The 13,138-nt window shown below is 38.7% G+C and overlaps 1 protein-coding gene across 1 annotated transcript; it reads right to left on the minus strand.

Annotated features, from left to right (window-relative positions):
• Positions 1–39: 39 nt before the first annotated feature.
• Positions 40–12,865, minus strand: actn3a (actinin alpha 3a). The gene is made up of 21 exons (XM_079586207.1): positions 12,537–12,865; positions 7,460–7,574; positions 6,805–6,924; positions 6,587–6,673; positions 5,557–5,644; positions 5,206–5,284; positions 4,461–4,542; positions 4,286–4,371; positions 4,082–4,174; positions 3,723–3,953; positions 3,464–3,611; positions 3,209–3,359; positions 3,005–3,113; positions 2,665–2,805; positions 2,256–2,438; positions 1,992–2,126; positions 1,710–1,889; positions 1,403–1,549; positions 1,238–1,303; positions 957–1,115; positions 40–554 (listed from the first exon to the last, which is right to left on the minus strand). Exons 1-21 carry the CDS (start codon positions 12,663–12,665, stop codon positions 396–398), a joined length of 2,688 nt encoding a protein of 895 aa, XP_079442333.1. The 5' UTR covers positions 12,666–12,865; the 3' UTR covers positions 40–395.
• Between the last annotated feature and the right edge of the window lie 273 nt (positions 12,866–13,138).

The following is a 13,138-nucleotide window of genomic DNA, read 5'->3' on the forward strand; positions in this document are numbered from 1 at the left end:
TATATATATATATATATTCATATTAAACAAAATACACAATTTTCTTTAGGATAATTTATTTGTCTTCCTCCAAAATGTAAGCCATTTGTATGAAGGGAGAGCAGATGTCTCTTATTAACTCTCAGTGTGAAGAATGATGTTCTGTCAGGTTTTTGTACTCTTCAATCGCTACTGGCTTGTAAAAACTTCTCAGCATAAGGGACAGACCACTAACAAGGATCAAACAGCAATTGATGGTGTCCCTCATCATGGGATATCAACTGGTGACGCACAGGACCAAATCATTGCAGCAAGGCCATCCATTACATCTGACATTGTTCTTGGAGTTAGATGTTTAAGGGTTTCATGAATTTAGGGGAAGGGTATACTATAGGTGGTGGATGTGACAAAGGGCTCTACAAGTCACTCTCTCCATACAGGGCACTGGAGAAGGAGATATAATCAAGGGAGCCTGGGGGAGCTTCGCCGCCCATGTACTTGGTCATGCGGCTGATACAGTATTCGGCTTGTTCTGGGGGCAGCTCCCTTCTCAGCTCCTCCACTGTAATGTATGCCTGCAGAATGTAGTAAAAAAAAAATGGATGCTTAGTAGGGCTGTAACGATTAATCGCGATTAATCGAAATCCAAAATAAAAGTTTGTGTTTACATAATATATGTGTGTGTATTGTGTATAATTATTTTGTATATATAAATACACACACATGCATGTATATATTTAATAAAAATGTGTTATTTATATATAAAATAGTTCTATTTATATATCATATAAAAATATATATGCAGTATATAAATGCAAATAATTCTCAAATATATACATGCATGTGTGTGTATTTATATATACAAAATAATTATACACAATACACACACATATACTATGTAAACACAACAGGAGCCACATTTAGCAGATTATCATAAAGCGCACAGGTTATTTTGGTGGTTTTTAGTTTGGAATTACCTTGTCAGAAGCTAGTATCTTGAAGGAGGCCACAACTTGTTCAGCAGTGTCAGTCTCTGCTGTCTCCCTGGTCATGAAGTCAATAAAGGCCTGGAAGGTGACAACTCCTGTGTTGTTGGGGTCCACCAGAGTCATAATGCGTGCAAATTCAACTTCACCCTAAAAAATTAGAAATAATTCCTTAGAGAGAAAGTTGATTTTGTGTGCTGGTATTTCTGGATGATTTTAAAGCAAAAAAAAAAACTGCCAATCATATTTTGAACAGGTCTAAATGCCCTCACCAGATCATAACCCATAGAAATCAGGCAGGCACGGAAGTCATCAGGATCCATCATGCCATTCCTCTTCTGCAAATACAAAAAATTGAGGTGCTTATTCTACAATTTGGACAATGTTGCACAACTTTGTATTCTAAGTAGAAACCAAAGAATCCATGTATTGCAAACCCGGTCAAAGTGGTTGAATGAGGCTCTGAACTCATTCAGCTGCTCCTGGCTGATGCCCTTGGCGTCACGAGTCAGGATCTGGTTCTCAATCTCATTGATTGTGCGAGCAATAGTGGTGAGGAGCTGCTCCCATCCCACGCGGACATGCTGAAATGAACATAATAGGAAACATGCCTTGTATGTAAGGTGAGATTAAAGGAACTTGATGGAAATGGACATCTATGTAAGACACCTTAGCTAATGACACTTGAAACTTCAAAGAGGAAATACGTTTCAGAATTAATAGAAAATAGCTGGTCGTCAGTACCTCCATAGTGTAGTTGGTGTGCTTATTGTCAAAGATCAGTCCCTCCTGGCTGAGCTGGTGGTCTCCCTCCAGTTTGTCAATATTGGATTTGTAATTAATGATGTTCTGTTCATATGTTTTCAGATTGCCCATCTGGTCCTCAAGGGAACCGGAAATGTCAATTGACACATGGCTGATCTCCTGTTGACCATGAGGAAGATTATTTCAGATATTTTTAGTTTTCACACTATGTACCGTAATATGTAACTACTTTAAATGTGAGTAAGGTGTATGGTGAACCACCTCCATCTTGGTCTGAATCCAGGGTCCAATGATATTGGCCTGACCAGCAAACTGGCGCCTCAGCCTCTCATTGGACTGTTGCCTGGCCACTTCCTCTTGCAACACCTGGTCACGCATTGGGACTAATTGCTTCACCTGTTGTTGGGAAGGAAGCAATATTTCTAAGTGGGAAAGCTGAAAGAAGCTTAAAGGACTCCAAATATTCAACCATTTTTTATTGCTGATTATTCTGAAATTGTAAAATATAGGTTGTAAAGTACTCACAGCTTCCCATTTGTTGCTAATATCCTGTTGAGAGAGGACAGTGTAGGGATTCTCACCCACTATCTTGATCCCGTACGTCTGAGCTATCTTCAGGATCTCATTATGAATGCCCATGATGGCCATGCGCTCCTTATCAGCTTCTGGTAGGGTGGCCTTGAATTGGTCATGGGCTGTGATCAAACTCTGAGGTTGATAAAAGCAGGAAAGAAACCAAATGATGTTAAGACATTGTGTGTAAATAGCCAATGAAAAGAAGGTATAAAAAGGGGATCATTAGAGAAGTTAAGTGAGTTTTAAGGGAACTACAAAAATGTCCTAGGCCCAAAACATATTGAGAAGATACTGAAGCTCAGTACACACAATGTAATTTAGGAAGCATTCCTTCAAGCATTTAGCGTTTGTCTTTCACCTGAATCTCCTCAATGCTGTGCACAATAAACATGTCCTGCAGATCTTCCATAGCTCCATCCATCCAGTTGTTGAAGGGCGCAGCCCTCTTGGCAAACTCCAGATACAACTGGTCAATTGTTTCCCAAAGCTTTTCCACACGCTATGGCAAACCAAAGAGAAAGATTACAGCAAGCCCACACACTTTATACACTGTAATATCACATTTTATTCATACTCTTTATTCCCTAAACATGCAAAAGAGTCTTAATGTTGTTGGAAGTAAAATCTACATTGGTGTTTACCCCATTCTCAATTCAAGAAATAGACAATTGGGAAAGAGTTTTATCATTTACATGTACCTCCAGTGATTCTCTCCTTTTCTGGGTCAGGGTGCCCAGGTTGTCCCACTGGTCACAGATGCCCTGGCATCGGGTATTGATGGTGACAGCATCATAAAAGTCCAGTTCACTAAAGAACAGCGTATTTTATAATCATTACCTACAGTAAAATCTGTAAGAAAGTACCATCCTTATTTCAAGGGGCCTGAGGTGGATCTATCTTACTTGAGCTCCTGTGCAATGGCAGCGATCTGTTCCACTCTGTCTTGGTGAGCAGCCAGGTCGCTCTCAAAGGCCTCGTGTTTCCTCATCAGAGCACGGATCTCCATCAGAGAGGCTGATTCGTAGTCCTTCTGAGACAGCAGCTCCACCTTTCCTGTGTTGAGCATTACAAAATGAGAAGAATGAGAAAAAATTAGAAGGAATATGTCAGTTGTCAAAGTAGAGTTTAAATGGCTGATTAAAAGTTGTGCTTAATACCTGTGGTCCATGATTCATGCAAGGTAGACTTCTGCTTAAACTTTTCAGCCAGGTGGTCCAGTCTCTCCAGACGACGGATTTCTGTGAGCAGCCACTCCTCGTAACCTTTCTCTACCTGCTCCAGACCCTTCCAGGCATTGGCAATGTCCTGCAGAAGGGGACATCAGGTAGAATATACTTTCAACTCTATAGGGTAACTTGAAAGCCAAGGTCATTTACCCCCATATACATGTGTTAAGAAAAATGGAGCAACACATACTGAAACCATTTTGCCCTCAGAGGGCATGAAAGCAGGCCTGTTGCTGAGCCTCAGCTTGGTCTGCAGGGTGTTGAAGTTTATCTCCAGCTGACACTTCTCCTGAACTTTGGGTGGCTTATGCACACGACGATAATCCCTGAAATCCTCCAGCTTCTGTTGCATGGCTTGCATGGTCTGCTCGGCCACACGGTTCTCCAACCAGGGGATGGTCCTTTGGATCCACACCAGAAGCTGAGGAGAAAATGTAAGTGTATGTTTAAGTGGGTTGAAGAAGAAACCTTGGGGAGAACCAAGACTCAGAAAAACTAGCAGACATCTAATACATCTGTACATCTAATAGAGAATTTGAGTGTTCTCACCTCGCTAGCCAGTTTCTCGTATTCTTCCATCAGCTTCTCGTTTTCCTGATTCACAGCCAATACTTTGCAAATCCTGTTAGCTGCTGTCTCAGCCTGGAGGACAGTGTGACTGATTACAAAGGGGAAATAAGGTGGGCAATTACATTCTAAAAGGAGCGACTCTCCTTCCTATACAGATGTTCATCTCCAGAAGAATTCCCATACCTGCTCTGCACCAGCGAAAGCATGGTAGAAACATGACACATAGGTCATAATGGCCTTCTCATCAGGTTTCGGAGTGTTCACAATATCTGAAATGGAGACAAACAAACTATTTGGGAAACCATTTTATTTTTACATTTTGAAAAATGAAATCACATGATTCTCCAAGAGGTCGTACCATCTGCATCGAGCATTTTAGGGATGTCAAGGTATTTTTCTGCTACCTCAAAAGCAGTGTTGAGGTTGCCAATGGGGTCATCCTGCAATGGCAGACAAAGCCAAGAAACTCAGTGAAGAATTTATTGAAAAACAAAAGAAACTTTTTCTACACTCCTCAACTGAACTTTACAAGAAAAGACAGTTAATCATTAACCATCATGGAAAAATTTTCATACTCATTTACATCATAACCACCATTTTTAGATGTGACGCATGCCATTTTAGACACTACAGACCATTAGTGAGATCATTAGAGAGATCCATTTCTGAATTTATTTTAGATAAATTTAGTTCTTTACAAAAAAGTACGATGTCAGATGCTAATACCATGGCACTTTGATATCTACCATGATTTTTAGTTATACCATGATTACCATATTCATGTACAATGTTAAACCGAAATAATTTAAAGAATTTCATGGAATAAAAAAGACAAACCAAATGAGACCTTTTTCTCCAGTCTAAATAAGAAAAATGTTGTTAATTATTTTTAGTGTAAAAATCAACTCCTTTTTTTTTTAGAAGCAATTAACAGTGCATTCACAGCCCAAGAGACAACGTTAGTTACAAACAGGTCAAAGATGACAGATATAGTGTGAGTGAAAAGGTGAGTTTGAAACAGCAGATGAATGGACATATAGCTAATGAACAAAAAAGAAGGCAGGGATGCATAATGAGAGTGATTGAAAGGGGGGTGATGGCACCTTGCGCAGTTTGGCGTAATCGATGAGGTCAGGTCTGTGTCTGTGGATGAGGGCACAGAGAGCCAGGCCATCCTTCCAACTGAGACACAGACCACAAGCAAAGGAGGAAAACATGGAGAAAGAACAAGAAAAGAGTCATAGGAATGATTAACAAAATTATAAGTGTTGTGCAGAGGCACTCTGTGAAAGTTTAGAAGCATGATGGGTAATGCGAAGATGAGTTTTAACAGAGATAATGCACACATGTGTGCACTAACAAGAGCTGCAATCGGTTAAACGGAGAATGAGATAGTGAAAATAAGCCAACATGCTGTTCTCTCCAATGGTCAACAGGAGTAAAGCAGAAATCACCTGATGTGGAAGTTCTGCACGTTGACATTCCTGTAGGGGGCAGTCTTCCTCTGACACCACAGCAGCAAGCCCTCCTTAGCAGAGGTCTCTGTGAGGGTCAGGTCAGTAGATCATTTTCACTTACTACAAAATAACCCTAATACACCCTACAAAATAAGGATGTTGAACCCTTGACCTTACCCTTCAACATTTCATTTTAAAGATACTTATTTGACCTTTCGATTATATGAGTAAATTCAAGCAATTTGCTCCTAAAATGGAATTCGCCTCTGGATTCACAAATGCATCGTAAACCTCAGATTTGACAGTTAAACGTGTATGTTAATGAATTCCAGTCATTTCAGCATAATCACCTTCCATGAATTACAACTACTCTCTTCTGGACTCCTCTCTCAGATTTGACTCCAGTATATTGCAGAAATATAAAAGAGACTTATTGGCCAACATGCCTACAAAAATTACTGTGGCAAGTAGGGCAGGGTAGAGAGCCATGGGAACGGAGTGAGGGCGGTGGCGCACGTGTTAATGAGGGTCACCTGCACGCCACACCATTCTCGTGTCCCATGGAGGAGCTCAGGAAGAATAAAAGGAGAAGTGACATCAGTGGGACTCGAGACCGGTGTGGCGTGCAGGTGACGCTCATTAAGACTTGCGCCACTGACCTCACTCCGTTCCCACGGCTCTGTTTGCCACAAGTACTTAAAGTGTTAAGCGTGAAAAAAAGGCCTACTGATTTTCCCAATAATAGTAATCTAAAATAAAATGGACTACGCAGATGTTTTCCTTCCTGTATTCCATGCATTTATGTGTGGTTGTGAGCAGGTGTAAATTTACTAATTCTAATCACTTCTACAATGGCACTGGTAACTATAAAAACTTACTTTTGTGCGATGCTTCATCTATGCCACTTTGTGTCAATAGAAGTTCAAAGCGACTTTCAAACCAACCAGTGTGACAAACAAAATAAGTGGGCCTTTAAATAAACAAGAGCGCAGAGGTGCTAATGTGTCAGATGTTTGGAGTCTCTCACCCTCCACTGAAATGTCCTGGATTGCAAAGCGCAGGATGATGGTCCAGATCATCCCAAGGGTCATTTTCGCATTGCCATCCACAATTTCTGCAAGTCAGAACAGACAGAAAAAACAGTTTCACTTGACAGAAGAGTGAAGTTATGGAAATGGACAAGAATAGAGGGGCTTAAGGTGACGATATTAGAGAATCTGAAGGAGATTAAGTTTTTATCCTTACCTTCAGCACCGATGGAAACCAGCTTGACTCCCTTGCTGCTGATATAGTCCAGGGCCTTGTTTACGTTGGCGATCTTGTGAAAACGCATTTTGCCTTTGTCTGGTTTAGGGAGTCTCTCACCTGATACCACACACACACGAATCAATTCGTAAGTACATGTATATTCCTTTGCTTCTTGCAAGGGTATTAATAGGGGAAGTGTAAAGTAACAACATCTTTACATTAGCTACATTTGGGAACATAAAAAAGTTATATGCATTTACAAAAGGTCCGAAAAAATTCACTAGGAAAATAATATAAAAGTGGAAGGAAATCCACACATAACTGCAACATTTATGTTGTAGGGTCTAAAAAGTCTTTAAAATTCAAGCTTATACTATATTTATTGATATTTTTATATTTATATAGTATTTAATTCATGTACTTCATATTTTTATTTAATGTGTTTATGACACTTAACCTGACATTTCCCACCGTCCCTGTCAATGATCCAGAAGGGGATCAAAGTTCGTTTACCCAGAGGTGCTACATTATACTTATTTAATGTCCAGATTGTTTCACGGGTGCAAATCTGATATTGGCCAATGTAACATGAACAGAACACTGATATGGGACACTGAGCACATATAATCAACAGATCAAGTGGGATGCTTACCTGAGATAACCTCCAGCAGCAGCATGAGTTTGAGTCCATTCCTGAAGTCTTCCTCAATGTTCTCGATCTGTGTCCCTGCCTTACGCAGGTGAGAGTTGCACCAGGCAGTGAAGGTCTGAGGGGGAAAAAATACAATATCATATGGAAATACAGCATGACATCCCTTTTCTTGAAATCATTTGTAACATCAAATAATAAAGAAAATGGCTGTAAACGCATAAGAGCAGGCCTAAGCTTACAATAGAATATCAAAACAAAATAAAATGGTACTATGAAGCCATTTGTCCCCACATTTAAAATATGTGAGGTGACATTTTTTGTTTTGGTGGCATTTTTCCTTGAGCAAAGGCTAATTTCTGACCCTGACCGACACATAGAGTTGGATCTATAAGCAGCGTTGACTGTATATGCCTCACTGGGAGTCCCAGCGTAAGAGAGAAGGGGAAAGGGAGCGAATAAGGTGACTGAAGAATGCCAAGGACCAACGTAATTTGATGTAAGGCTGGAAGTGGAGACTCTTTTGCAGCAGGTGGCCACCCTTCAAATCACCCCTCCTCTGCCAAAGATCACCAAAATTAGCCTGTGCCCCGTGGGAGGGGGAGGTGAAGAGGAGGAAGAGGAAAGGGGGAGTGAAGGAAGCTATATCGGGGAGCCATGAGACACCAGTAGACAGCTGAAAGCACAGCATTCCTGGAACAGACGCTCAAAACACTACAGCGAAAGAAAATGCTTGATGTTCCACGGTGCTGGGCCCATTTATTCTATATAACACATACTCATAAAACATTCAATTATTATCAAAAGCAATAAACTTTGCTGAGTGTAGATTGGAATTGAAAAGACTGACGGATTTTGAGAAATGGAAAGCGGCAATTATTTCAGTGGCCACCAAAGTATGAGCACCAGGAATATTAAACATTTTTCTTGGACGTCCTTGAACTCACTACATTGCGAATGAGAGAATAAATATTTAGTCAAGCAACAGGTTGGTCGTACAGAAATAACTTGGCATGTCAGTAATGGTTTCATTGCGTTTGCACAGGCTTATATCTTTAGCAGTGATGATTTATCCACTCTTTAAGTCAATCAAACATTTAAAAAATCTGCATGTACTCCTTTTGACAGATAATATTTTTCATATACAAAGCAGTCAGCTTTGATTAATAGCTTCAGATCGGAGTATTAATGAAAAGGTAATGCTTAATGGACATCTGAACTAAGAAACTGAGACTAGATGGAGCAAACTAACTAAAATAGCCTGAAAAAAATATGATGCACACACACAGACTGAAACTGATTTTCCCCCCTGAATCTTCTTGTTCTAATTTCTGATACTGTACTATGATGACCACAGCAAATACAGTCTCGATCACTGAGCCATCATTTTAGCCTTGCGATCCAATGGCACTCCAGTTACATCATCATTTCAACCATGCATGCTGTGCAAAAGCTTTGCATTTATGAGTCAGCTGACTGCAGCCTCTCTGCTATCATGACAGGGCATTGTTTAAAGTGAAGACAGCACAATTCACCCATCGACACACAGATATTTAGAATGTTATTGTATATTTTTATCAATTAAAGGACCACAGCATATTTGAATTTACCCATTTATTATTTTAACATTTAATATAACATTTGCATATTTGGCTATATTGATCCATTCACAGGCAAGCATACCCTTTAAAAAAAGTGGATTATTGCAAATATTAGTTACACTTTATATTTCAAGGAGTCCATGTTACAGTGTAATGATATACATTTAAGGACCGAGTAAGAATAATTAACTACATGCACTTACTGCAGGATTAGGGTGAGGTTTACGGTTAGTTGCATGCAATTATGCATATTTTACAGTAAATATATATAGTAATAATAATAGTAACGTGAATAATAAACTAGTAAATAAAAAGTGTTACCCAAATACCCAAGCCTTATAGTCTTGTTTTTATTAGGGAATGAAAACAGCTGTAGTTGTAGAAAATAGTTATTTACGATCTACAGATGATTTTTGCTCATATTTTGAATTAGATTTTATTTTAATATTTATTATATACTTTCTGTATTCTGTATTGGGGGGGGGGGGGGGGGGTAGTATTATTTATTTTATTTATTAGTTAGTTATTTTAGTGTTTAAGTTAAACTAAACAAAAAAAAGATGAGAAATTGTGCCTGGTCAACTAGCTGAAATAAAGTTTGTTATTATATATATATAAGCATTTTATATATAGTTTTAGTTAGATAACTAACAAAAATACCTATATGTTTCCTTACATTTTGACCAGGATTTTACATAATTACTTAATAGAAACTATAGAGGGAATAAATGTGGTTATGAGAAATTGTAGGGTTGAGGCACATTCAGGTGAAAGGGCTGAACGTAGGATTCTGGGTAACTTGATATTTACAGTTTGAAGGCCTGGCATTTAAAGCTATAACCTAGCTATGACATTGCATTTTACTTTTGTTTGCACAGCAAAAGCAATATAAGCTATTTAAATACACCGTAGCACCTTTCGTTAACTTTAAGGTGGTATAAAACCTATGGAAGACACCTAAAGAGGAAATCAATAGCTCGAGTGGGAAGGGGATTGACCAACAGAAACTTGTGACCGCCAGCAACCAATGATTATTATTGTCCTATTATATGTTCCACCCTCTTTTATTGTTCTCATTTAAACAGCCATGAAAGTCAAATTTAATTTACCTGTCTGACCTGGTCTCCAGTAAACTACCCCTTTCCCACCCCCATGCTTTCATTAGGTAGTTTATAGAAGCTCCCCTACAAGGACACCTCTTCTGGAATAGCAACTGCCATTCGATCGTACTCATAACTTTCTTCACCCCCCACACCATTTCCCACCTCTACCCTCTTCCACACCCCTACCGTGTGCCTGAAGAATGTGCACACCTATCTGAAACCCTCAGGTTCTGTGGCATTAGGGTTCCTTAATTGAATGGGAAGAAGAAGAAAAAAAATTCTCTAACTTGTTTGATTCGCAGATCTCATTAAAAGATGGCCGAAATATACATTTAATTTTATGAAATATGCATAACTGTGCATTAGTACTAAAAATGTGGTTTGAGTGCAATAATTTGAGACCAAATAAGTGTCCATAATATAGTGTCAATGAAACCCTTGTGTTGAAGAACTCAAGTGGCATTTTCCCTGTAGCTGATGCAGGAAACTGGATGAGGCCTGGACTACATGCACCATGGCTCAAACTGGACTTTACAGGCAAGGAGACTAGAAAGGTTCTGGGACACAACATAGAAATTTATTTAAAATTAAATTAAACAACAATATTCAAAACCTCTCTTTTTCAAAGCCCAGTGGTCCACTTGGCTTCACATGCAGGATCTGACACATTAAGGCTATGCAAGACTGCACAGATGAGTTCTCTCCATCTAATAAACTAGTCCTAACAGGTGGCAAAGCGACCAAGATAAACAAAAGGATGCTTAGGGCTAAAAAGAAATTCACTGGAGGAAGACTTACAGGAATAACAAACCAAAGTAAAAAGCATGTGATATCAGCATCGAGTCAAGTTTTGTGAAGAGAATTGTGCAGCGTGACAGTTCTGCAGTGACCGCTCACATTCAAGTGCAAAAAATTGTGTTCAAGCTTTATTTAGATCCCCTTCAGCTTCCACAAAGTGATCGCTAGGCTAGGCTACCAGGAGTATACACAAAAATACATCAACAGTACAACAAAAACAAAGCTACTGCAAAAACCATAAACATTTTCCCCCTATACAGTGAACATACAAAATTACACATTTTCATTGGAAAATTTAATTATATAAGTAATTGCCATAGCAAGCACACACACAAAGTTAGCATATCTTTTGAAATGGTTTTTAAATGCGCTATAATGTGTGTTTTTTGTGCTATGAGAACTTCTGTTTAATAATTTCATATAATCATGCAACCATAATTGATAATAGTAGCTAGTTTTAAGTGGGTGGCTTAAACTGCATTACACAATAGGGTTGCAAAAACAAATTATACAATTTGACCTCCTGCGGTTAATGATAATTTTTTTAAAGGTTAAGCATCAACAGGATGTATTTTCTACCCTATTCATGGAAAGTGCCAGTTTCTTAAGAGATCGACTTTGTTTCTTATGTTGACCTACCAATCTGAAACTTAAAAAAACTATAATGTTAGTTTCAGTTTGGTAGTGAGTGCACTCAGCAAGAAAGAAAGGTGTATGCTTCCAACCAGTTGTAAATAAATCTGCAGTGTTGTAATGTTACATTTTTTTTTTTTGATAATTATTAACAATCACCAATCAACACAGACGGCAAGTGATTTAATTACAATCAACAAACGATAATAAACTGGAAACCTTGGATTAATGGGACAGAATGGGGCCAGTATTTTTAGTAGTAGAATCTATTTGCAGCTCTCAGTGCTGCTTAACCACTTCCTCCATTTTAAACACTGACTCTCCTCTCTAACTGTTGCTTCATCCCTTCAGCTGTTACTGTCACTTTGATGTAGTTGTCTAATGCAATGTAGCTGCAGCACAGTGCTCTAAAATGCAAGTCGTCTACTTAGTTTCTGCTCAATAACAGGCAAATAAACGATTCTCAATTCCTGTCAAGTAAATAGATTTCACATACAAATATGTGATTTGCTTTATTGATATGTTATACATTTGAGTAACTAGTGACAGAACATAAATGGTTGCAGAAATAATATTATGATTATAATTTTTTTTTTACATTTAATTATTTTTTTAATCAATGGTTGAAATTCAAGTTAGACAATTATCCAATCATTCGAGTTGTTTAAGTCAACGAGGTTATAGCTGATTGGTCCGTGTTACTAACTAAGCGGTATACGACGAGCCGATTCGACGATACTAGTGCAGAGCAGACACAGTCGAGTGCAAAGCAAAATAATTTAATTAATTCTTGACCTTACAATATTGCTTTTCGGTCCATAAGTTAGGCCTGCTCAAACACTATTAAAACTTGTATATGGTCTAATATCTTATTTTCTTCTGGCTGTACACCAATTCACTTAACGTAAACTTTTATAAAGAAAAAAAAAAAAAAAGAGATTTGACCTTCCTCTGCTGCTTCTCCCAAGCCGGGTCCAGTAACAGGTCTCGATCCCAGTCGTTTTCTTGGATCATGTATTCCTCCGTAGTCATCATGTAAGAACTATATTGCACTTGCGTTTCAATCGCTGTCATTTTGCCGTCTTTCCTGGGGTGCTTGGTATCCCCTCAACCTACACAACCTAATTATTTACCTCTTAATTCAACATACACGCCCTGTTGCCGTACAATCGGAGTCCCGTGAGGGTTCGGAGAGAAGACAGACCCTGCTCTCACCGGCCGATGACCTGACAGCTGCTGCCCAAACTCTACAAGTAACGGCGCCCAATATGAGTGACTAACTGCTGCAGTATTTGGTCACAACTTCATTTCCTAAAAGGTGATGGGCGGGATTTAAGAAAGGTACAGAATTAAAAGTTAACTTCGATTATCGAGTTAAGTAAACAAAAGCACGTTCCTAAACTAAAATAATCCGAGATACAGAGATTCAAGCAAGTTTGGTTTATCGCTTGTGGTCTCACGCACAAGCAAAAGTTACTGTACAGTTTAGATTGTTTTTTGGACAAAATCTCAATACATAAATCAATTGAACATGAAAATAAAAATAA

The sequence above is a fragment of the Phoxinus phoxinus genome, assembly GCF_949152265.1.
Source record: "Phoxinus phoxinus genome assembly, chromosome: 17".
Lineage (NCBI taxonomy): Eukaryota > Metazoa > Chordata > Actinopteri > Cypriniformes > Leuciscidae > Phoxinus > Phoxinus phoxinus.

Coding starts and splice junctions, on each gene's coding strand:
- actn3a (XM_079586207.1), bottom strand. CDS start 12,665: ATGACAGCGATTGAAACGCAAGTGCAATATAGTTCTTACATGATGACT. Junction 6,925..7,459: donor GCTGCTGGAGGTTATCTCAG/GTAAGCATCCCA, acceptor GTGTGGTATCAG/GTGAGAGACTCCCTAAACCA. Junction 4,175..4,285: donor CTTTCGCTGGTGCAGAGCAG/GTATGGGAATTC, acceptor ACTGTCCTCCAG/GCTGAGACAGCAGCTAACAG.